Source organism: Hippocampus guttulatus, chromosome 18 (genome assembly GCF_054856545.1).
Source record: "Hippocampus guttulatus isolate MCC_2025c chromosome 18, RoL_Hgut_1.0, whole genome shotgun sequence".
Lineage (NCBI taxonomy): Eukaryota > Metazoa > Chordata > Actinopteri > Syngnathiformes > Syngnathidae > Hippocampus > Hippocampus guttulatus.
Window position 1 is genome coordinate 7,000,810 of NC_141278.1, and position 21,429 is coordinate 7,022,238.

The following is a 21,429-nucleotide window of genomic DNA, read 5'->3' on the forward strand; positions in this document are numbered from 1 at the left end:
AATACAAAAAAAATGACCATGTTTTAGGAATTGTAATTTTAGTGTAAGAATGAACATGACCTGGAATACCCTCACCATTGACGGTAATTTTCTTCTTGCATCAATTTGACATTTTCCGCAGCTCATTTTCAAAACGGCAAAGCATTTTCCATTGCTATGATTCATTCATATTTATTAAATTATATATTTTTTCTATTTTTAATACGGAACACAATTATTTGTTTTTTTTTAATCCCTCAACGGCTCCCAAACGACTCCCATCTCACATTTCCCAGTAGCCTTTGACAGTTTTTTAGGTGACGCATCGATTTACACTTCCCCTCCTCCCCCCGGTCCCCCTTTTCATTTGTTTTCGGGATAAAAAAGGGAGTACAAGTAAGCAGCACATCTTCTTTGTATTTATCCACTCACATCTGTGACGAAAATGCTAATGGGGGATGTTAGGCTATGCGGGGGAAATAACGTTGCTTCGCTAGCTAGGACGCTGTGCTAGAAAAGCTAATCTAACCCCATTCTGCGAATCAACCTCGAGACAAGTCGGGATAAGACCAGGTCAGTGGCTGGAAATAGTTTTCCAATACATATTATAACAATACGTGTATTTGTTGTGCTGTTTTCAGCAAAAAACGAATACGCTGTTGGAACAGACTAGCGACGGAATTTTATGAAGGAGCAGTTTTGGATGTTTTTTTCCTTCGGAAAGGAGACCGTCTTGGTTGTTTCTAGCTTGTTTAGCCTAGCTTGCTGATGAATGTATGTTGTATTGTTTTACAAGCAGACGTTGTGGAATTCAAGTACTGGGCTTGATTTGAGCGCAAGACAAATTAAAAGTGCTTTGCTCAAATATCTGGACATCTACGTGTGATATCAGTTTAATGTATGTGGATAACGCCAAACATAGCAGGTCGTTTCGTCAGTTTCAGACCAATATGTAGTTTTCGGCAATTCGCTGTCAGATCATGATATCGCAACGTTGGGAACTAAAACTAATATTGTTTACGCCCACGTAAATGAACAGGATATGTGTTTTTATCTAACTCTATGCCCAACCGGTGTCGCGAAATGTTAACGGCAAAATCAACCGGGCCTCTGTCCAGCGCCATTTTGTTCCGTTCCCTCATAAAATTGTCAAAATTACAAGCCTTACATGACCAAAATAACCACTGTGAAAGCTCAAGGGAACCGGTTATCGTGTGATTTGCAAGAAAGGCCACTTGTCTGGTGGGGACAGCTCGAAGCGTTAGCCCAAGTGTTGAAATGCGTTATGAAACATCAACGCAGTCCCCCTCCCAATGCGAACATGGATGGCCTGCCAGTTAGCTCCGGCTAGCATAACTGCTTTAACTAAATCACGTTCAATCCAAGTAGTGTTGTCGATTTGGGGGTTATGTTTGTCCTTATCAAAATGCACTGTTGCTTCTGCGTTGCACTGACAACTGCGTCGACGGAGTAACTCTGGAATATTATTAGATAAGGCCCCGATGCTGCAGATAGTTGCAAGGCTTTGGGCAGTGCGAGGCTGCTGGCCCCTTTAATCCCATATAGTTGACCAGTCGTCCACGACCTAATTTTCTAATCTCATCTGGCCATTTACGCACGGTACATGCATTCGACGACACCATCGGCGGTGCTGTTTATTGTGTTTTATGGTGTAAACACCACACACACCATAGGGATCGTTGGGCTAAGTTGTGTATGATGTGCTGCAAATAGATTGTTGGTTTAATTTGTTTTCTGATCAAATGGCGTTGGGATGATGCCCCAACGTAGTTGCTGTAACTGTTAATTAATTTTGTAGGTGCATTTAACGGGTACATACAATGTTAATGTAAAGTTACCATTTGAGAGGTTTTGTTTCACTCCTGATTTACTTTGGGGACCTTGACTTCGTTCCACACAAAATATTTGTAGCGCAAATTATCTGGCCCTATTCAAGTGAATGACAATTCCGTTAAGTCTTTCAAGACTGTGTGCTTTCTGGTATGTATGTTGGATACCATGGGATATGTAATAGTCGTACAAACACAAAAGAAGAGTTTCACAACGAAGTGACCACACACTGGTGAGGGGGGGAAAAAAAAGAATAGTTTGAGGGCTGGAAGGGATTAACTGCATTGCCATTCATTTCAGTGGTGAACACTACCTTCAGCTCTTTGCTAATATAAAGTAAGATTCTTTGCAATTATGATTGAAAGTGAAGACAAAATACTTCTAGCACATTATTAGTCACTTCTCCATCCAGTGGTATATTACGTGTGCCAGCTCCATGAATAGTGCCAAATCATAGCCTTTTCAAATGGAATGTCATCCAAATGCACACTGTGTTGTAGCGAAGCAAGGCGAACACATGGGGGGGGGGGGGGGTTGTTTTTCTCAGTATTACAAGAATAATCTGTCTCATCAATCCTGTTAAGGATTGATGAGACAGATGAGTTCACCTTTTGTTGATACACAGTAAAATAAATCCTGCCATTTAATTGCATCTGTCAAACAAGGTACAGAGGAAAACTTTTGTGTTTCCATCGAAGCCATTTTTCCCCCTTTGCCCTTTTTGTACACTGATTCAGTGAAGTGTTACGTTATGCATTATGTGGATATGAAACCTTTGTACTGATATTAATGTGATGTTTTTAAACTAGCCCTCCAATGCTACAATACTCATCATTTAAGCCTGTATCCCCACAGAGCAAGCAGTTGTGCGAGAGCAAAAAAAAAAATTGGAACATGTTCAAAATTTTGTCTCAAGAAAAACAGCCTGCGAGCGTTAAAACTGTTTGCGAATATCTGGCAAAAGTCTTGGCGACCGTTCACGATTTTGAACCAACGCTGATGAGAAATAAACGTTCGCCAACCTTCACCGCTCAGCCGGAATACAGGCTTATGTTGTCTTTCGTCCCTCCGAGACTGAACAGAACCAGTCCATATTTAAAATAAGCAGGAGGAAAAGTAACAGGCTGTTTTGGGAGTGGCAACCTGTTTTACCATCAGCCCTATTTGAACTGCGAAAGGTCCTTTTAAAAATTAGAACAAATTGCTGTGCTTTAGCATAAACGCATACATACGTCGGAACTGTAAACAAGCTTCTGTTCTCAGGGCACATTTTCAGGTTGGGTAGTGTCTTCCCTCGGTAACTCTGGAAAAGTAGCACATGTGATTAGCTTTCCGTGCTAACAAAAACACGTACATCGAGTAAAGACTTGAGCAAAGTAGAGTTCGTGGGCAACATCCTGTGAATCTCGAGTCTCAGACCGACCCTCACAGAGTCTTTATAAAGTGAAAATAAAACATAAAATATGCATTGCCCCTGTGGTGACTATTAAAAAAAAATAAAATAAATTATTGCATGCACTGTCTGATCTCTTGTTGGAAATCCTAACGAGGAATGGCAGGAAAAAAAATTGGCGATTGCTGTACATAATACCAGCATTCTTAAAAAATATAGAGAGAGATATATACATCTATCTATAAAAATACAATTAATATACAATTACATGAGAAGTTAAATTAACATTGCCCCCCGACAGCCGATCCCGTTTATCACACGGCCACTTTGGAATTGTACACGTATTTTCAGTGGTGAATTGTTAAGCAGTGTGTTACTGTGTTTATAATATTTTGTAACATGTTGCCATGTCTGCACCCCCCAGTCTCAGGGCTCACCATACTCGATGAGCGGACAGCGCAATGTCAGAGCGCTCTGGGCAAACTGCAAAGGGGAAGGAAGGCAAAACCAAGTATGCGTCTCTCAACCTGTTTGATACATACAAAGGAAAGAGCCTTGAAACACAAAAGCCTATTGGTGAGTATCTTGATTTGTGTCAACCCCCCCCCCCCCCCGTGCATTTTGCTGTACAGTGTGATTTGTGACACAGAATGGACAAATATTTGATCTTTGAATGAACTGATTTATTCTGAGAATTTTGTTTTATTTAAATCCCTGGGCTGTTCCTAAATTCACTATAGATCCGCTTTGCAAAAATTTGATTAAATTATTATTTTTTTAAACAGAAATAGTTTTTTCCGTACCTGATCTGTGTATGTCTTTATGCACTCGCATTTCGAGTTTGTAGAGTCTCCATGCTGCAGCACATTCATTGCCGCATAGGCCAGAATTTTGAATAATGGAAGATTCATCATGTGAGCTGATCCAGAGGTTTGCTTGCGAACAGTCTATTTATTGCGCTTAGTCCCTGTAGTGTATGTTTTATTTAGGATCTCACTATTTCCCCTCCAGGAAAGTAAATCTATGATTTTTTTTGGGGGGGGTGGGGGCTAAATTATTTTATTTCAATCAAATGACAAAATGGTTATTTGAATCGGTATGGCTTCACTTTTTAAATTCCAAAGCATCTACCTGCTTGGAGCAGTACACCAGTTTGACACTAAGGCTACTCCATATGTAACTTTTTAAGTGACTGTCTGACAGTCAAAGTTGATCGAAGCCATGATTTTTATTGTTTTTCACTGAATGATAATTATTATGTAATGCCGTGATATGTGATCAGGTGAAAGTGGAACATCTGAAATTCCTCTCTCGGGATCATTAAAGGGTTATCTTCTCTTCGATTGCCTAAATCAGTGTGTGGTGAAAAATCTCATATGAATGTGAGTCCCTGTTTGTGGCCTCACCTAACATATGACCTCCTTTGACCGGATCAGTTCCCCCCCGCCATGGCTTGCAGTCTCTCGGTAAAGTTGCCTCTGCCCGGCGTATGCCACCTCCTGCCAATTTGCCAAGTCTGAAGGCAGAGAATAAAGGCAACGATCCCAACGTCTCACTCGTTCCCAAAGACGGCACAGGATGGGCAAGCAAACAGGAACAAGCGGACCCAAAGAGGTAAATTGTGCCTGTGTACTAAACGCAGTTTAAATGGGGACATATCTGAAGAGTATCACAATTGAGTTTGCCCCCCCGTACTGTAGCATAATTTTTATTTTGATTCCTTCAGTACCGATGCATCGTCAGCACCGCAGCAGGAACCGCAGCAGCCTGTGGCTTCACAGACGCCTGCACCGACCCGCCCGAGAACCCCGCCAGCTTCAGAGGTGCCAACAGTCGCAGTAAGAGACATGCGTTGTGTTATCAATAGATAATGTATTTTTCGGCTGTAAGGTTGACACGTACCTTATTTTCTGTGTGTGTGTGTGGTGTGTTTCTGTGTCTGTATCCTGCTCAGGCTATGGCCCCAGCTCCAACCCAGGCCGTAGGGGCAAGGTCCTGGGCACAGGCCAGTGTTACACATGGAGTACAAGGGGATGGTGAGTCCTTTTTTTTTTTTTTTAATGTATCACTCACACATCGTCCGAAATAAGCCTTTTATGTTAATAGCCGTATGTTTTCGCTCAATCGCTTTCCTGTTCTTTTTTACAGGTGGAAAGGGATCAAACCTACCGTCGCCATTCTCTCGCGAGGAATTTCCCACCCTGCAGGCGGCTGGCGACCAGGACAAAGCTGGCAGAGAACAGGGCACTGCAGATCAGTGGTATGGGCCCGGACCAAGCCTCCGCCCCCAGAGTAAGTCATGTCTTGTTCATCTCGGAGAAATTGCATGTTAGAAGTATACAGGATTCATCATTTCAATTCTGTCCCATCCCTGTAGACGTTACAAGCTGGCGGGACGGTGGGGGCCGAGGCATGGCACCCACCCTCTCCGGGGAGGGGGCAGCAGAGGGTGGCAGCGGTGGGGCTTTGCTGATGGACGGGGCAGCCGGGATCCCGCTTCAGAACTCGCAGTCCCACGTGCCACCTAGGAACCCTCCCGCAGGCAGCCCCGCCTTGCCCCTGCCTCAGCCTCCTGTGGGGCCTGGGTTTCCTCAATTCCGAGGGATCATGCCTCCATTTGTAAGTTTCCTTTTTCATTCTCTTGAGTTTAAGGAAATGTAGTTTCCACACTTTGATTTCACGGGTTGTGTGAAGAGTGTGCCTTAGCTGGTTTAATTTTCTTCTCTCTCGCTCTCTTTCTCTTCTAGATGTATCCACCATATTTACCCTTCCCGGCAAATTATGGTCCTCAAGGGCCCTACAGGTTTCCACCACCTGGTGAAGGTCCAGCTCCAAGGTAGTTGCTTGTCCGTACCCAGTAACTCTTTGGAAAGCTAATTCAAAGCAGGCGGTGTCACATGACCAGTCGTGTACTTGTAGTTAACGGGGCTTTGTCCCAACTCTCTCAGGTTCTCTCGGTCCCAGGTCGGTCCTGACAGCAGGCCTCAGCTTCTCTCACGAGATGCAGGCGGAGAGGTGGTCAAGAGACCCTCCATCCTAAAGCAGGATGACCTCAAGGAGCTCGATGAGTTGGACCACGATGGAGATGAAGGCTGGGCAGGTCTGACCTCGCTTATTCATAATATTCTACAAACAGGTGTATGCTATTGGAGATTTTGGAACATTGGAATAGATTTTTAAGTATTTGGAGGAAACCTATTGATTTCAGGTGCACGCTCATTTCTTTTTGACTTGGAAATTCAACAGGCATTGACTGTGGGTACACAAATCAAGGCTAGGTTTCTCCAAGTGCTGCTTTGAATGATGATTTGTCCTATTTTGGTTTAACAGGGGCACACGAGGAGATTGATTACTCCGCCAAATTGAAGTTCAGCGATGACGAAGGAGATGACGAGGGGGAAGAGGACGCAACAGAGAGCAAGAATGACTCAAAGTCAGTTTGTGACCAAATAATAGCAAATTTTGTTGTGGTTTGAAACTAATTTAAAAAAAATGTTAGTGAGCAGCAGAAATCTCAAGAGGCCCCCTCTGCAACTTCATGCTCTCGAGCCTCAGACAGCAGTGGAGATAGCCGCCACAGCCCTCCCTCCAACCCCGAGGATGGCCCACAGACTCCCTCCATCAAGCCAGGGTGGACTGAGGGGAGCCAAGGAGCATCATCCAACTACCAGGTAAATGCATCTGTGTTTAGGTTTGAGAGGCAAAATAAAAAATGTGGGGACCAACGTACGAGAATTACACCTTTGAATTCCCTCTCCGTTTTTTTGTGTACAGGTGTAGGCATACCTGCATATTAGTAGGCTTGACTAAGGCTTGACAGGAGTATGTTCTCCTAAAGTACTTTTTCATAGATTTAACGGCTATATGATTAATAATTGGCCTAGGCACAATTAAAAAGGTAAGGGCCCAACATACCACACAGGTTTGTGGAAGTGTTGGTGTGCATATGTCTGCGTATTGTCAGTGTAGATTATTGTGGTGGAGTATGGCTGACGGAGTCTGCCTGCATACAGGGGCGCAGGCATGGACCGGGTGGTCACCGGGAGCAGCCCTCCCCTCCACCTGGGCCACTCGTCGGACAAGGGCCTCACTCCTTTTACCGACAGGTAGACATCCTGACCGGGCCTTTTAGATATCAATTCCACCATTTCGCACCCATGGGCCACAGAACCTATAAGTTAAAATTTATTGTTATTATTCTTTGGTTAAAAACTATTCTCTGCACACTTGCGAAGCTCTTGAAGTGAAACGAATCTCCTTAATGATGATTATAATTTTAACACTTTGTTCAGGACCGTTCGCACAACCAGAGTGCATCATTGGGCTGCGGAAAAGTAGGCCACACCCAGCATCAGCCAGCAGCAGGAGGCCCTACCCCTCCTCCCCAGTCTGGGTTGCTGGTTCATGGGGTCCCCGGGGACGACGAGGACGAGACCTGGCGTCAGCGCAGGAAGCAATCTTCCACCGAGATCTCCGCTGCCGTGGAGCGAGCCCGTCGGCGCCGCGAGGAGGAGGAACGTCGGATGGAGGAGGAGAGACGCGCGGCCTGTGCAGAAAAGTTGAAAAAGCTGGATGAGAAGCAGCAGCAGCAGCAGCAAACCAGCAACGTCGGAGGAAGCGGTGGCAGCAAGACACCCAGCCTCGATGGGAATTCGACAGCGGCCACAGCTGGCAGTCCGAGCCCATCTTTGTCAGCCTCTGCATCTTCTCCCAACATCAGCCAGCCGCCTTCGCCGTGCGTAGACCCCGAAGAGCCTCCTCCGCTGCCTATGCAGTCGGGCACAGGTCTTGGTGTCGGCGACAGACAGCGGGCGAGCAGCAACAGTAGTTACGACTCTAACACAGGTACGTCACACATAATAACGACTGGAGGGGGAGTGGGGAGAAACTATACCTAAACAACTCTCTTTGCCATTTAGATGTCCAGCATTGTCCTCAGCCAGCTGTGACACTGCCACAGCCGCCGACATTGGAAGTACCTTCACCAGTAGACAAAGAGGAGACTGCCTGCACTCCTCACATACGAGCAGGAAGTGGAGGTGAAAGAGGGACGGAACCAGTCAAGTCTGAGAGTATTGGAGGGGGATCAGGCCGTCAAGCAGTCGTTCCTCCGGGTCAGGGTTACTCCAAGTACCAAAAGTCCCTCCCACCTCGTTTTCAGAGGCAGCAGCAGGTACGGAAATTACAGCAGCAATTGATTTTAAAAATGCACTGTTGTCTGTTTAGCCACAGATGAAACCATCACATTTTATGACCAAAGATCAGAATTACATGACATTAATAAAGAAATAAATATGTTTTAAATAAATAAGAATTACAGACCAACAGTCTAAAAACATTGAAAAACAAAAGCAGCCACCCTATGTATTGTTTAACATTAAACGGCAACAACCGGAGCAATCGCGAGAGAATGGAAAGATGATGCACGTGCCATTCTCTGCGCGGCGACAATTTGTCATTTGCGCGGCATGTGTTGCAGACCAGTCTGAGAGGTGTCGCGTAACAATGTGTCGGTCATGTGATGCACCGTGTACACGATAAGGAGTGGTTTCCATGAAACAAGGTATTGCTCTTACCCCAAACTATGGTTGTCTTGACTTTGGTAGGAGCAGCTGTTGAAGCAGCAGCAGCAGTGGCAACATCAGCATAACCAGGCATCCCAAAGCCAGATCTCTCCCCAACCCCAAGCACCGCAGGGTCCTTCGCCTGTTTCAACACCCCAGCCAGGTCCTGGACCGAAGCAGGGCGGACCACTATATCAACCCGGCAACTTAGTTCGGCCACTTCCAATGAATTTTGACCCACGGTGGATGATGATGCCCTACATGGATCCTCGCATGATGCAGGGCCGCCCGCCTATGGACTTTTACTCCACTGGTATGCACCCATCAGGTAGGAGAATGTTTGTCATCAATATAAATATATCCGTTTGGATCATTTTAGCGATGTCATTAAAAAAAATTAATAAAATCATCAGGGCTGATTGGGCGTGAGCGGTCTGATTCGGGAGGATCTGGTTCAGACCCCTTTGATCGTCAACAACAGCATCCAGGGCACCCTCATCGTGGCACTCCCCCTATTGATCCCAAATTGGCTTGGGGGCCTGAGGTATTTCCTGGTGGAGGAGAAGGTTGCGGCATAAATCCCCCTCTGAGGCAGAGGCAGACGTCAGAGGAGGATGTGACCAAAGGGCCCAGGTATGAGGACCCAGACTATTTTTTTTTTGTAGTCTTTATTGGATTCTTCCAGTATTCCATCAGTTTTGTTGTCGGCAGGTTTTCATGTGCTAATTGACAATTCTTTAATCCCATCTGTTTCATGTTTGTTGGTTTAGGAGTGACACTCCTCCACATCGCATACGAGAGGGTGGATTGGGTCCCATCAAGCAGCCCAACACAAGCTCCGGGCCGTCGAACCAGACGCCGCCGCCGCCTCTTAATACGCCGGGCAGCAGCCACCCGCCTCACCACTACATGAGTGGGCGGGGCAACTACAACAACTTTTCTGATCAGGGTGCAAGGATGACACCGCACCAGCAGCAGCAACAAAGAGGTGGTGAAAGGGGAACCCACTCCCACGGCTTCACCCATCAAGATGACGTCCAAGCTCGGGGATCTCAGCCGGGCCAGCTGTGGGGGGCACCACACCCTCATTACGATCGCAACGGCCGCGCAGAGCTCCCGAATGTAGAAGGCAACTCCCACCTCCACCACCATCAAAACCACCACCCTCAACAGCATCACTACACTGTCCAACCCCATAAGCTCGAGAGCAGGGCAGCTGAGGGCCCTCTGAAGAAGACCAACCCTTCTCCCCCACTCCACCAGCCCTCCCTCTCATCCTCCTGCTCCTCTTCTTCCTCTTCTGCTTCTCACAGGGAAGATGGCAGCGTGAAGGCCTCTTTGCATCATTCTCACAGAGAAGGTGAATCTGGCGGCGTGCAAAATCTTGGTGAAAGAGGTAGTAGCAGCAGTGGCGGTCATGTAAAACATGAGAAAGCAGGTTCTGCATATGCGCCGCATGCTTCCATGACCTCTAGCCCACCTCCTGCTCAACATGGCAGTCACCCTCAGGCCCAGCACCATTCCCATCCAAGGTCAAACCAAAGAGGGGTGCGGGATCATAAAACCGAGACGCAGTGGGGCCCTCGACCTGGCAGCACCAATGCAGGTGGGGCTTCCTCTCATGGCAGAAGGGCCAACAATGCAGGAAGTGGGAACAATTCCCGTGGCGCAGATGAGGCTTCTCATGCTCCATCGGAGCACAAGCCCGCCAACCAGGCCGGACCCAACAAAAGGGCGGGTCCAATCAAGAAGTCAATGACGAAAGAGATCAAGAAAGAGGGAGAAGTTGATGGAGGAGAGAAATCAAGCCATGGCTTTGCGAAGGATAAACAGAAGGATGGTGGCCAAGCCACCTCGGTAAAGCAGGATGCCTCTTCTTCACATAACACGTCAGCTCCATCTGGCAAAGAAGAGCCTCCCGTGATAATAAAACCCAGGAATGGCGGCAAAGAGCGGCCGCCCGGAGGAGGTGGCGGCGGGTCAGGGAGAGGACCGAAAGAGGCAGATTCCTCAGGACTTCCAGGATCCTCGTCTCGGAGGGACAGAGACCGTTCCTTTGAGAGAAGAGCCAGTAATTCCCATAATCACGGAGTCTCTAACAAAGCCACCAGAGGCAGTCGTGGGCGAGGTGGAGAGTTTTATGGCCGCGGCCGTGGTTATAGGGGTACCTACACAGCCAATGCTGGGCCTGGTGTTGCCAACCGCGGCAGAATGGCCGGCAGGAGTGGCAGAGACTATCGCGCAGCCGTCGCTGTTGGCCACCATCACGATTCAAAGGGCGAGGGCCCCGGCGGTCGGCATGGTCAAGACCGGCCCCGTCACAACCCAGCCAGGGCCAGGAATCGAAGCGAGACACGCAGCGAGGGCTCAGAGTATGAGGAAATCCCCAAGAGGAGAAGGGAAAGAGGCTCAGAGACGGGCAGTGAGAGTGCGGCAAGTGACCTTGGTCAGTCGGACAAGGATGACACCCACAAAACCAACCCCAAGAATGGCATCAACAATACCAACACCACTACCGGCGGCAATGTTCCCACTGCACCGCCAAGAGCGTCACAGGCTCGGGTTTTCACCCCCAGGGGGGTGCCGTCAAGGAGGGGCAGAGGCGGTGGTGGCGGGGGAGGGAGCATCTACAGGAATAGTGGCAATGCTGGAGGAACAGCTGCGGGACACAGAGGGGCCACCAGTTCGGCCTCTCACGGGGGCCCCTCAAGGCAGCCAAATTCTGCACGAAGGCATCAAGCCCCGACACGAGCCTCGGGGCACAAGGACTTGGGCAGGGGAGGGCCTCCTTTGGAGAAGAAGGAGAAGACGGCCGATGGAAATCAAGCTCCAAGTCATGGATCCAATCCACCCCAGACTTCGCTGTTGGCTGCGGCGCCTACCACTCAAGCATCCACTGATAACGGAGCCGTTCCAACCCAACAAGCTTCAACCAACCCGGCGTCAATCACCGGTACGCCAAATTCAGTTCCTCCTCCCGCAAACCGCGGGTTCCCTCCCGGTGGATTCGAGCGACCCAAGCGTCGTCGTCACATGCGCTCCCAGCATCAGCAAGACAAGCCGCCGCGCTTCCGGAGGCTGAAGGAGCGAGAGACTGCGGCGCGGATCAACGGCGGAGTGGGGGTGATTGGGGGAGGAAGGCCCTCCTCCCCTTCCGTAAACTCGGTTCAGGACAGTAACGGAACCGCTGTCACGACCACGCTGATCAATAATGCCCAGAACGCCAACCACAACGCCACGCTCACAGCTAACAACAACAGTGGCGGCGGGCACCTCGGCAACTCAAACAGCCATCACCATCAGCACTTCAATCAGGGCGGCACGGGCCCCGCCCACCCCCAGCATCACCACAGCCACGGAGCCAAGTCCCCGGACTTCACCAACCAGAACTCAGACCAGGCCAACGAGGAGTGGGAGACGGCCTCCGAGAGCAGCGACTTCACCGAGTTCCGAGACAAAGAAGGAGGAGGGAAGTCGTATTCTTCTCACCATCACCACCACTTCGGGAAGGGAGGTGGTGGAGGTGGAGGTGCAGTCGAGCGAGAGATGGCAGGGAAGGAGCCTCAAGCTAATAAAAGAAGCTTTTCAAGCCAACGTCCCGGCATGGAAAGGCAAAACCGGAGGGTGAACGTCGGAGGAGGCGGAGGCAGAGGCCCTCGAGGTCCACCCGGCGGTGGCTCCGGCGGGACGGGAAACGGAGGCGGCAACCGTGGAGAAAAGCGGGGCAACTGGCCCTCCCCAAAAAATAGGAAGTGATTGGAATATTTCAAAAACATTTCGGCTGAACTGCACTCACTTTCAACCCCACCTCTTCTGGTTTTAAACCCTGTCTTGATTATTACATGTTTGCATCCCTAAACATATTTGTGCATTGTAAAGTATATGGAGACGGAATTCCCACTTTGACCCCAGTCACCTTTCTCCTCCACTTTTGCATCAGTCCGCTGTCGACCGTCCTTTCTTGTACACTTTCTCTGTTGGGTTTTGTCTTACTTTCTATTGAACCGTGTCCTTTTTCCTTCAAAAAAAAATAGAGGGGAAAAAAATCTTACCCCATGTGGCTCCAACACTCAAGTCGTGCTGCAATGAAAGTGCACATTGTTTTAAATCGGGGGAATTCACACAGCTACACGTCCGGGCACAAAATGACATCGTCAAACCTGTAGAAACCTGTTACGTCGTGTGGATGCGAAATGATTGTGGGATGGAATTGGCAAAACATTCAATTGGGCGAACTTTTCTAATCATGTACCTTGTGTATACTTCGACCACAAGTTGGCCTTTGGTGGTGTACAGTAGTCCAGTTCTGCACGGCTTCCCCTTACAAAGGGGAGAAGCGCAGCTTCAGCCTAACAAGAACAGTACCAGTGTATCATACAAGTATCTTATTCTAGTCATTTGTTTTCAGGAGAGTTGTGTCAATTCGATTTAAATCACACAACAGATGTTAAGTGTGAGAGTGAGTGTTTTTTTGTTTAGTTTTTTTAACAGGGTGGATCGTTAAACAGCCCTCTCAATCTCTTCTCTTACGTTTTCTTTGGCTCCCGGGTATGAACTTTTCAATTTTCTGCAAAGGATGTCATAACTTTGATAGGACCCATGTACTACTGTTCCACATCACTAGTTTGGTCTTTTTATATCATCGTCCTGTTGCTTGTGTAGACGCTGTCTCCCCCCCCCCCCCTCCCCCAATGCTTTCATGTCAACCTGCTTTAAAATTTTTCATTTACATTGACCGTTTTTTTTTTTTTTTTTTTTAAGAGAATAAAGGCTTTGTCAGCCTCACCGTAGCATCCTTGTCACCTGCAGGATTTCTGCACACTGCAAAAATACTCCCCGATGGACATTAGCGGTCCTCTTTCGTTCCAAGATTTGATTAATCCGACTCGACGACTTTTATTTTCAAAGCTCTCTCCTCTGAGTTTTCCATTTTTCTATGGAAGAATTGTCTTTTCCTTTTCAAGTGGGACGTCTGTTCTATTGAGGAGGAATCCAGTTAAAGGAAAAAAAAAGGTCATGAGAGGACCTCTTTTCACAAATTGTCAATTGGTTAAATTATAAATGCTTCAGTAGGCCTTTATGTTCCAACAAGCAAGTATATTGGGATTAAAAAAAACTTGGTTGCTGTTTTTCTTTTATTTTTTTCATGTAATAGAGCAAGTTATATGTGATACAACAAAGACAGGTGCTCTGTCTGGGCCCAGAGTACGAAGATATAGGTCGAGTATTACATGTCCTCTGCTGTCGTGCATGTTGTGATGCACCCTGTGCTATTACCATTGGGACTTTTCACTGCAACAAAGATGAGCAGAAGTTGCTTATCTGACGGGAGGGCTTTTTTTTTTTCAAAGTATGTACTCTCAGGATGGCTGTTCAGCACGGTGATGGGGCGGGGGCCGTTCAGTCATCCGAGTCACCTGTCACGGATCACAAGAATTCAACGAACCAGGCTGGATTTGTTCAGGAAATATTGGATTTGGAACACTTGTAGTCCACGCGGTAGACAAACCTGCAGTTTGGAGACGGGTGAACTTAATTCCTCTGCATCAATTCAACTGCTGTAAGTTGGGGTTTTTTGTTTGTTTACTGACAGTTAACAGTTTCAAGGGGGATGTTGCGAGTAGGGCATTTGGTGATTTGTGAGTGTGCGCGACTTGTGTGACGTGTTTGGTATGTATGCGGTTTCTGATATCTCTATTGTAACGGGAACGGCGAGGACCAGAGGGTCATGGCAAGCACTTTCTGCCTTGTCACCCCCCCCCCCCCCCACACACACACACACACTTGATTGAAACAATGTGAGCAAAGCTACTGCTTTACAGAAGGAAAAAAAATACATCCACGGTGATGCATTCAGTTCTGCTTAAATACAGTACATCTAAATGAACATGCAGTGGGGAGAATTGCCGTTTTCGTGTTGAATACAGTACATAAGCGGGCAAGCGATGCATCTTTTTTCCACGAGAACTTAAGAGCATGAATACACAACCCATGTGTGCGGCTTGCCTGGCCTGTCACTGGTTTTTCTGCATCACTAGCTGTACTATGAAGACTGACTCAAGAGTCCTTCATTCCTCCTTAACTCTTTGATATTGATGTGCACATTATTGTATGTACCCACGCTTAAAGAAAACAAAAGTAGTGTATGGAAATTACTCAAAAGATTGTACTGTTTCGAGCATTACCAAGGTACCTGCAGTGGTCCATTATGTTTTAGAAGTTATGGTTTTATTAACGGAGCCGTAATATATGCACATGTATGTATATTGGTATGTTTAAGTTTTGTCAACCCCAACTTACATTCCCACCAACAAATGTTGCCATTTTTAGTTCAAGGGAGCAATGTACAAGCAGAGAAGTGTCTTATTATAATAAACTTATACAGAGAAGGCAAAGTAAAATAAACTACTTTTGATTGAATGGAAATTCGGAGTTATATGTCTTATTCCTTATGGTTTATCATTTTGTGCAGGTCGGAATGTTGCATTTTCATGTCATTCTGACGTCACGGTTTATTTCAGACCACCACACAATACCGTCAATTTGAACAAGGGGACAACATTCCTCCTGTTGTAACTGTAGAGTCCGGTGGGTACGTATCACAAAAGCTAAGCGACGTGAGAATGATGGCGTCACAAATACGTCATGACAGCTTTTTCTCAAGAGTGACGTGCTGAAGATAGGACAGCGTAACTTCAAACCAAAATTGCAGTACTCCAACTCGCCATCATGTGGCGACAGTGCTCAATCATCACCGGAAGTAGAGGAAGAACATCCTGAGCTAGGAGCTGGTGTCCATTTTATTTAAACCCAATAGCTTGCTACGTTGTTTTCATCGCTCGCATTTTTCCTACTGCCTAAAAAAAAAGTACAAAACTGGGTAAGCGCACACTAATTGTTATATATCTATATATCCCGAGACGTTGATAAACCTACTTACAATAACGGAAATGACTAAAGCTCTTCCGTGGACACCAGTGATGCGCCATATTGATTGAGCTCGATTGCTAGTTCGTATTAGCTTGACGAGCTCGAGCTGGCTATAAAAACATTGAGACCGCAGTGTATAACTGTGTTATAAATTAAACGCTGGAGTTAGTTTTCACCGAATCTCAGAGTGTGTTCTTTCTTACAATTATGAGCTGTTTATGACAGTGGCAAAGACTAACTTGTGAGTTAGCCTAGCATCAAGCTTGAGCTCGTCAGCATTTGTGAAAGGAATCACAATTGACTGGTTTTGAATGAAACCACATTTTGGCGGCTTCATCACGCACCAATAGATTGGAACACAAAATGAATGCGTGTTAAATTCTTACTCTTTCAGGTCTTTAGAAATGAGCAGTTCAGAGGAAGTGTCATGGATCTCCTGGTTCTGTGGACTAAGGGGGAATGAATTTTTCTGCGAGGTAAGAAGTGTTTTTATGTTGTTGTTTTTGTTTTTCATAGATGAATTCACCATGACCTTTAAATGCCGCTATTGATATTTTAATCTTGGGTTGCTGATGTAACGTTACAATTTGAAAGCTAAGCACTTGTAATATTGCTGGAATTAAATCTTACCTGAGCGCAAATATGTCTCAGGTAAGTTCTGAGCAAATGATCGATGTTGGCATTTGGTTGGCAGGTGGACGAAGATTATATCCAGGACAAGTTCAACTTGACGGGCCTCAATGAGCAAGTTCCTCACTATCGCCAGGCTCTAGACATGATTCTAGACCTTGAACCAGGTGCCTAATTAATGCTTTTTTTGCTCTATTATTGTGTTCTTACTCTATTCTCACATTTGCTTAGGTTCGAACTGTGTGACATAGACCTTAATGTGTACCTTTGATTGCACCCAAATACAAGTCTAACCATGGAAAGTGTATTTGCCAAATATAGTTTACGTCACAACATTGACATAACACGCACTGCCCCAATTCTGCAATTTTTGCACACTTGTAACCTGCGCTCTCCCGAAATCTGCATGCACTTCTACTAAGTCTACACTTCAATAGGGTGCCATTGGTTGTGGTGTGGGTGTTGGGATTGGGCTATTCATACTTCTGAAATCAGACGCATTGGCGCCATCTTACCTTCCATGTCATCCAGCAGATGGCTTGGACTCTTAAAGTGACAGTAACCAGACTGTAACAGTAACTGTCAGATCGTTATTGTGCATGCCTAGTACCCTCGTTCTCCTATTTTCCCCCATTTCCTATACCAACTGCCAATGTGTCTGCAGATGAGGAGCTTGAGGACAATCCCAACCAGAGTGACCTGATCGAGCAGGCGGCTGAAATGCTCTACGGCCTCATCCACGCACGCTACATCCTCACTAACCGAGGCATTGCGCAGATGGTAGGTGCCCGGGCTATGTTGGCGAAATTCACAACCGCCGCTACACCAACGGGCCATCCCCCCTCACCCCCCATTATGTCCTTTTGAATGAGATGGAACGTTCTTAAAAGCATGTGGGATGATAGCTCTAAGTCAACATAATGTGAGGAAGTGAGAGCAAATTGATTCTGATAATGGCCTAAATGTAGAAAAATGGAGTGTACATGACGTCAGTACATTTTCAGGAATTGTTTTATAATGACGCCAGTTCGATTGACAATGCTGATCCTGTTCGTTTCCTCTTTTGTTTTTAGTTGGAGAAGTATCAGCAAGGTGACTTCGGCTATTGTCCTCGCGTCTATTGTGAGAATCAGACGATGCTTCCCATTGGTTAGTAAAACTAAATAAATGATTGAGTATCATATGCTTTGGGTTGAAATGAGAACATGTGAGATAATGGCTGAGTTTGTATTTTATTTTGAACTTTTCATTTGCTTTAATTTCATAATTGGTAATGAACACTGACTAATCCAGTGGTTCTTAACCTGGGTTGGATCGAACCCCAGGGGTTCGGTGAATCAGTCTCGGGGGTTTGACGGAGACTCCGCCATGGAGGTTAAGACACACCCGACTCAACATGTCAATTAGTTATGACACGCCCACTTGGCCATCGCTGGCTGCAGATGATCACATTACCGTACATTACTCGTCCAATCAGTGCTGCGGGAAATTTAGTTCGCTCAGTAGTCAACGTGTGACTGTCGTAATAGTATGTCGTGTGATTTTATTATTATTATTATTATTTTAAATCTTTTAACACATGCTTTGTCGAGCAAAAAAAAAAAAAAATGCCCAAATGATGTTTGACCACAGGGGTCCTTGTAATAACAGCCAGTCACGAATTGCTTTAATCGCAGCGTGACTTTGTCAAGATGCAGAACGCAAAGGGTTAAATTTCCACTTTTCAACGTGTGGTGTCCCCCGCAGGCCTGTCAGACATCCCGGGAGAAGCAATGGTGAAGCTGTACTGCCCTAAATGCATGGATGTCTACACACCCAAATCCTCCAGGCACCACCACACGGACGGAGCCTACTTTGGCACCGGCTTCCCCCACATGCTGTTCATGGTTCACCCCGAGAACAGGCCCAAGAGACCTGCCAATCAGTTTGTCCCAAGGTCAGTTATCGTGACGCTGTCTCACTGTGGTTTATCTACTGTCGTAAGTCATCATCATAACCAAAAAAAGTCAATTAAGTAAGACTGAATCCTTTACATAACAAGCAGGGTGTGTTCGCTTTATCCAAATGCTTTAACATACAGTATGTGACTTTGGATTTTAAAAACACACACACACAGAGACACCTTATCACCCCGAAAATGAATGAAGAGTAAACACATTTTTGCTGCGTAAAAATGAGGCTAAGAATAGTATGGGAAGCTCCTGCGACGAGAAAAATCCCCAACTAAGTGACATCATTGTTTAACCCTTTGAGGGACAGCGGTCACTACAGTGGACAGCGTATCAGGTTACAGGGTGCGTGAAAGGTTTAAGATGCAGGGGTTAAAGCAATTTGGTGGTTTATAGTCCAATTTATACACGTCCAGAGGAGAAAAGGTGCCTCTTCCATTATTACCTGACATATAGGAACTAAAACTAAAAGAGCACACAAAATGGTTTCCGTTCCAACACAGAAGTCACAGTTCTCCAATGACCACTCCAACAAAGGTTGGTCGGGTGTCACTTCACATTTGCGCAGCCATTTGTACACAAATGACTACCTCCTCTCAGATATAAATACAGTGGGATGCAGGCAAACTGTTTGTATTATGAAAAAATAAAATTAGCATAAGAAATCCATCGGGGTGATGTCTGATGGTTGTGGCCATGAATTAAACATGTGTGTTTTGATTCTATTTCATTCATTTACTATTTTTAAATGCTAAACATGAGTTACGCCAAGCTGACATAATTTGTCCCTTTGTCCCAAGTTTATCGCTGTCTCGACAGCCGAATGAAGATGCTGTCGTGCCAGTTTGGAGCAGGGAGGCATCAAACATAAGAATCCCACGATGAAAAGAAGCCAGCGCACCCCTTCCCTCCCTAAGAGCAAATAGACAATGCACTTTTTTTTTTTTTTTTTGCATCTTGTCACCTTTGCAGCTTTTGTGCGGCGCGCTTGACAAACGTGTAATTTGACAAACGCAAAAAAAGCGACTTGTCCAATACTCAAGTATGTGTGTGGCTCTCTCACTCGCTCTCCCGTTTAGGCTGTACGGGTTCAAGATCCACCCGATGGCCTACCAGCTGCAGCTCCAAGCGGCCTCCAGCTTCAAGAGCCCCGTCAAAGCCATCCGCTAGCAGACGGCCAGTGAGACGAATCGGCGTCAAATATTGACAAAAGAGGGCGAAGGGTCACCTGTGTTTTATAAAAGCTGCACAAGTGACCCCTCCCCACTCTGAAGACTGTATTATTTGGGGAGGGGGGGTTAGATTAGAGCAAGTGAAATCAACATAATAATAATTATAATGATTCTGAGGTGAGCGAGACGTGAACGCGCAGCCTTTAAACATGTCCTATTATTTGAGTAACCCTAGCTAGCTCATGGCCGCTGGTTTCCAATCTTTATGCTAGGCTACAAGATAGCTCTCCTTGGGTGTTAGCTTCATATCTAACATACAAACATTCACGTCACAATAAAAACAAAATGTGTTTCTTCCAAAATAAAAGAGAATATTAAAGACGCTGCAGCAGAGCACTGATTTCACTGCTGCAACTAGTGATTTGTTTTTAGGCTTAGCAATAGCCAAGACCACCAGCTGCCATCTTGGTTTCCTTTCTAGAACACTGAGGCCGATGCACCTTGTTTCCCCCTGCTCGCTCTTTTTCTCTTGTTGTGTTGGAATTTTCCCCCCCCCCCCAAAGTTTCACTACACATAAGTGAATTCATATTTATGTGTCCACACTTGAACTCCTGTTTGTTGTTTTTTTTTCCTCTGTGCTACTTGGGAAGGATGAACCGGATTATGACATCTCAATAAAGGTTGATTCTTCTTTTCATACGTTTTGCCTGTTATTCGGAAGTGTGCAGTGGTCTACTATTAAAAAAAAACATTACAATCCAGTGTTAGGATTTTACGATTGCAGTCATGAGTTTATGAGATGGGGTTGCCCCGTGGGTAGCTGCCTCTAGCAACACACTGGCAGGACTGAATTGTTTGCTGTAGCGAAATCCTGTCAGATTTTCCAGGGGGGGAAATGACTCGGACTAAAACCTCAAACCGCTCTTTAGGAACAGCCTGGGTTCCCAACTTCTTTTTTTTTTTGGCAGGGTAGGCGGGGGGACCATACTTACCAAGAGGATTCCCCGGTCTAATGAAGCAAGAGATTGAAGTTTCTTGAAATAGATCTTCCTGCAATCTGCCAAAGGGTAAAAGGACGTGCTGTAAAAAAGTAAAAAATATTAGCATTGGTAAAGAATGCTTGGAATGTCGACCACCACTCAAAATCAATTCTACTTTTTGCATTATCTTAAATGTATACGCCCTACTGTTTACTTTTTTGGGTGCAGAATGGCTATGATAAAATGGAATCTTGAAATGAAAAAAATGAGAGGCGACTCAGTAGCACTTGCATGGATTTTGGCCAGTCAGGAATCCAAGTCAGTTAGCTGTAATCACTCCCTGACGGAATAAGACTTATTTTGAGCTCCGTTACAACCTGACGCCCTATTTCCAAGTGACATTGACAAATATGAGTCTAGGAAAAAACTAAGTGAGGCATGAGCAACCTCCCTCTTAGCAAATGAATTGAAAAAGATGACTCCTGAGATTGTTACATAACCTTCGAGGATACTGAATAGTTTCTCAAACTCAGGCAGACCACTAAAGGACATGATTGTGTCATGCGGACAAACACATTTGAAGGACCCCATTATTGTTTCAGCCAAGCCACTGCTTGTCAGTCATTGACAAAATGTTTAGTGTTCTTTATAGGGTGTGACATATACACACTTTAGACAAACATAGTCGGGCAAGATGAGGCCTGCTCGTGTGACTTACTACCCAAAGTCTTTTCTCTGGCATGAGACTGAATACCAAGCTGTCTAGACCCCAAACTGCGAAACACAGATTCAGATTTATGATGCATTATACTTTATGAAAAGATACATGTCAAAATTAAATACAACTAAAGAAGAATTAAACCGTTTTTGTCACATGCATTCATTTCATTGCACATTGTGCTGCTTATTCTGGTGTACGTGTCTTGGCCGCCAGAGGGCAGTATAAAGACCCGATTCATTTTTCACGCTTTACTTTCTTG

General features: G+C 45.9%; 2 protein-coding genes across 4 annotated transcripts; both read left to right on the forward strand.

Moving 5' to 3' along the window:
• Positions 1–252: 252 nt before the first annotated feature.
• Positions 253–15,213, forward strand: prrc2a (proline-rich coiled-coil 2A). 3 transcript variants are annotated; one of them, XM_086137637.1, is made up of 17 exons: positions 253–375; positions 3,648–3,799; positions 4,660–4,837; positions 4,950–5,061; positions 5,178–5,259; positions 5,372–5,515; positions 5,601–5,842; positions 5,971–6,059; positions 6,172–6,323; positions 6,554–6,656; positions 6,723–6,894; positions 7,237–7,329; positions 7,516–8,068; positions 8,143–8,396; positions 8,830–9,115; positions 9,201–9,420; positions 9,558–15,213. In XM_086137637.1, the coding sequence occupies exons 2-17, from the start codon at positions 3,685–3,687 to the stop codon at positions 12,541–12,543; spliced, it is 5,781 nt and encodes a 1,926-aa protein (XP_085993763.1). In that variant the 5' UTR covers positions 253–375; positions 3,648–3,684; the 3' UTR covers positions 12,544–15,213. The 3 variants fall into 3 exon arrangements, with proteins under 3 accessions (XP_085993763.1, XP_085993762.1, XP_085993764.1); XM_086137636.1 differs by lacking the exon at positions 253–375 and adding an exon at positions 389–552; XM_086137638.1 differs by lacking the exons at positions 253–375; positions 7,237–7,329 and adding an exon at positions 389–552.
• A 335-nt stretch (positions 15,214–15,548) lies between these two features.
• csnk2b (casein kinase 2, beta polypeptide) lies at positions 15,549–20,168 on the forward strand. Its single transcript, XM_086137643.1, has 7 exons — positions 15,549–15,667; positions 16,112–16,193; positions 16,412–16,514; positions 17,012–17,127; positions 17,421–17,496; positions 18,094–18,283; positions 19,376–20,168. The coding sequence occupies exons 2-7, from the start codon at positions 16,122–16,124 to the stop codon at positions 19,464–19,466; spliced, it is 648 nt and encodes a 215-aa protein (XP_085993769.1). The 5' UTR covers positions 15,549–15,667; positions 16,112–16,121; the 3' UTR covers positions 19,467–20,168.
• Positions 20,169–21,429: the final 1,261 nt, after the last annotated feature.

Excerpts from the sequence above, each read along its gene's own strand:
- prrc2a (XM_086137637.1), top strand. The coding sequence starts at position 3,685 with ATGTCAGAGCGCTCTGGGCAAACTGCAAAGGGGAAGGAAGGCAAAACC. Across the intron at positions 6,324-6,553 it reads TGGAGATGAAGGCTGGGCAG|GGGCACACGAGGAGATTGAT; the intron begins GTCTGACCTCGC and ends TTGGTTTAACAG. Across the intron at positions 9,421-9,557 it reads GATGTGACCAAAGGGCCCAG|GAGTGACACTCCTCCACATC; the intron begins GTATGAGGACCC and ends TTGTTGGTTTAG.
- csnk2b (XM_086137643.1), top strand. The coding sequence starts at position 16,122 with ATGAGCAGTTCAGAGGAAGTGTCATGGATCTCCTGGTTCTGTGGACTA. Across the intron at positions 16,515-17,011 it reads GATTCTAGACCTTGAACCAG|ATGAGGAGCTTGAGGACAAT; the intron begins GTGCCTAATTAA and ends ATGTGTCTGCAG. Across the intron at positions 17,497-18,093 it reads TCAGACGATGCTTCCCATTG|GCCTGTCAGACATCCCGGGA; the intron begins GTTAGTAAAACT and ends TGTCCCCCGCAG.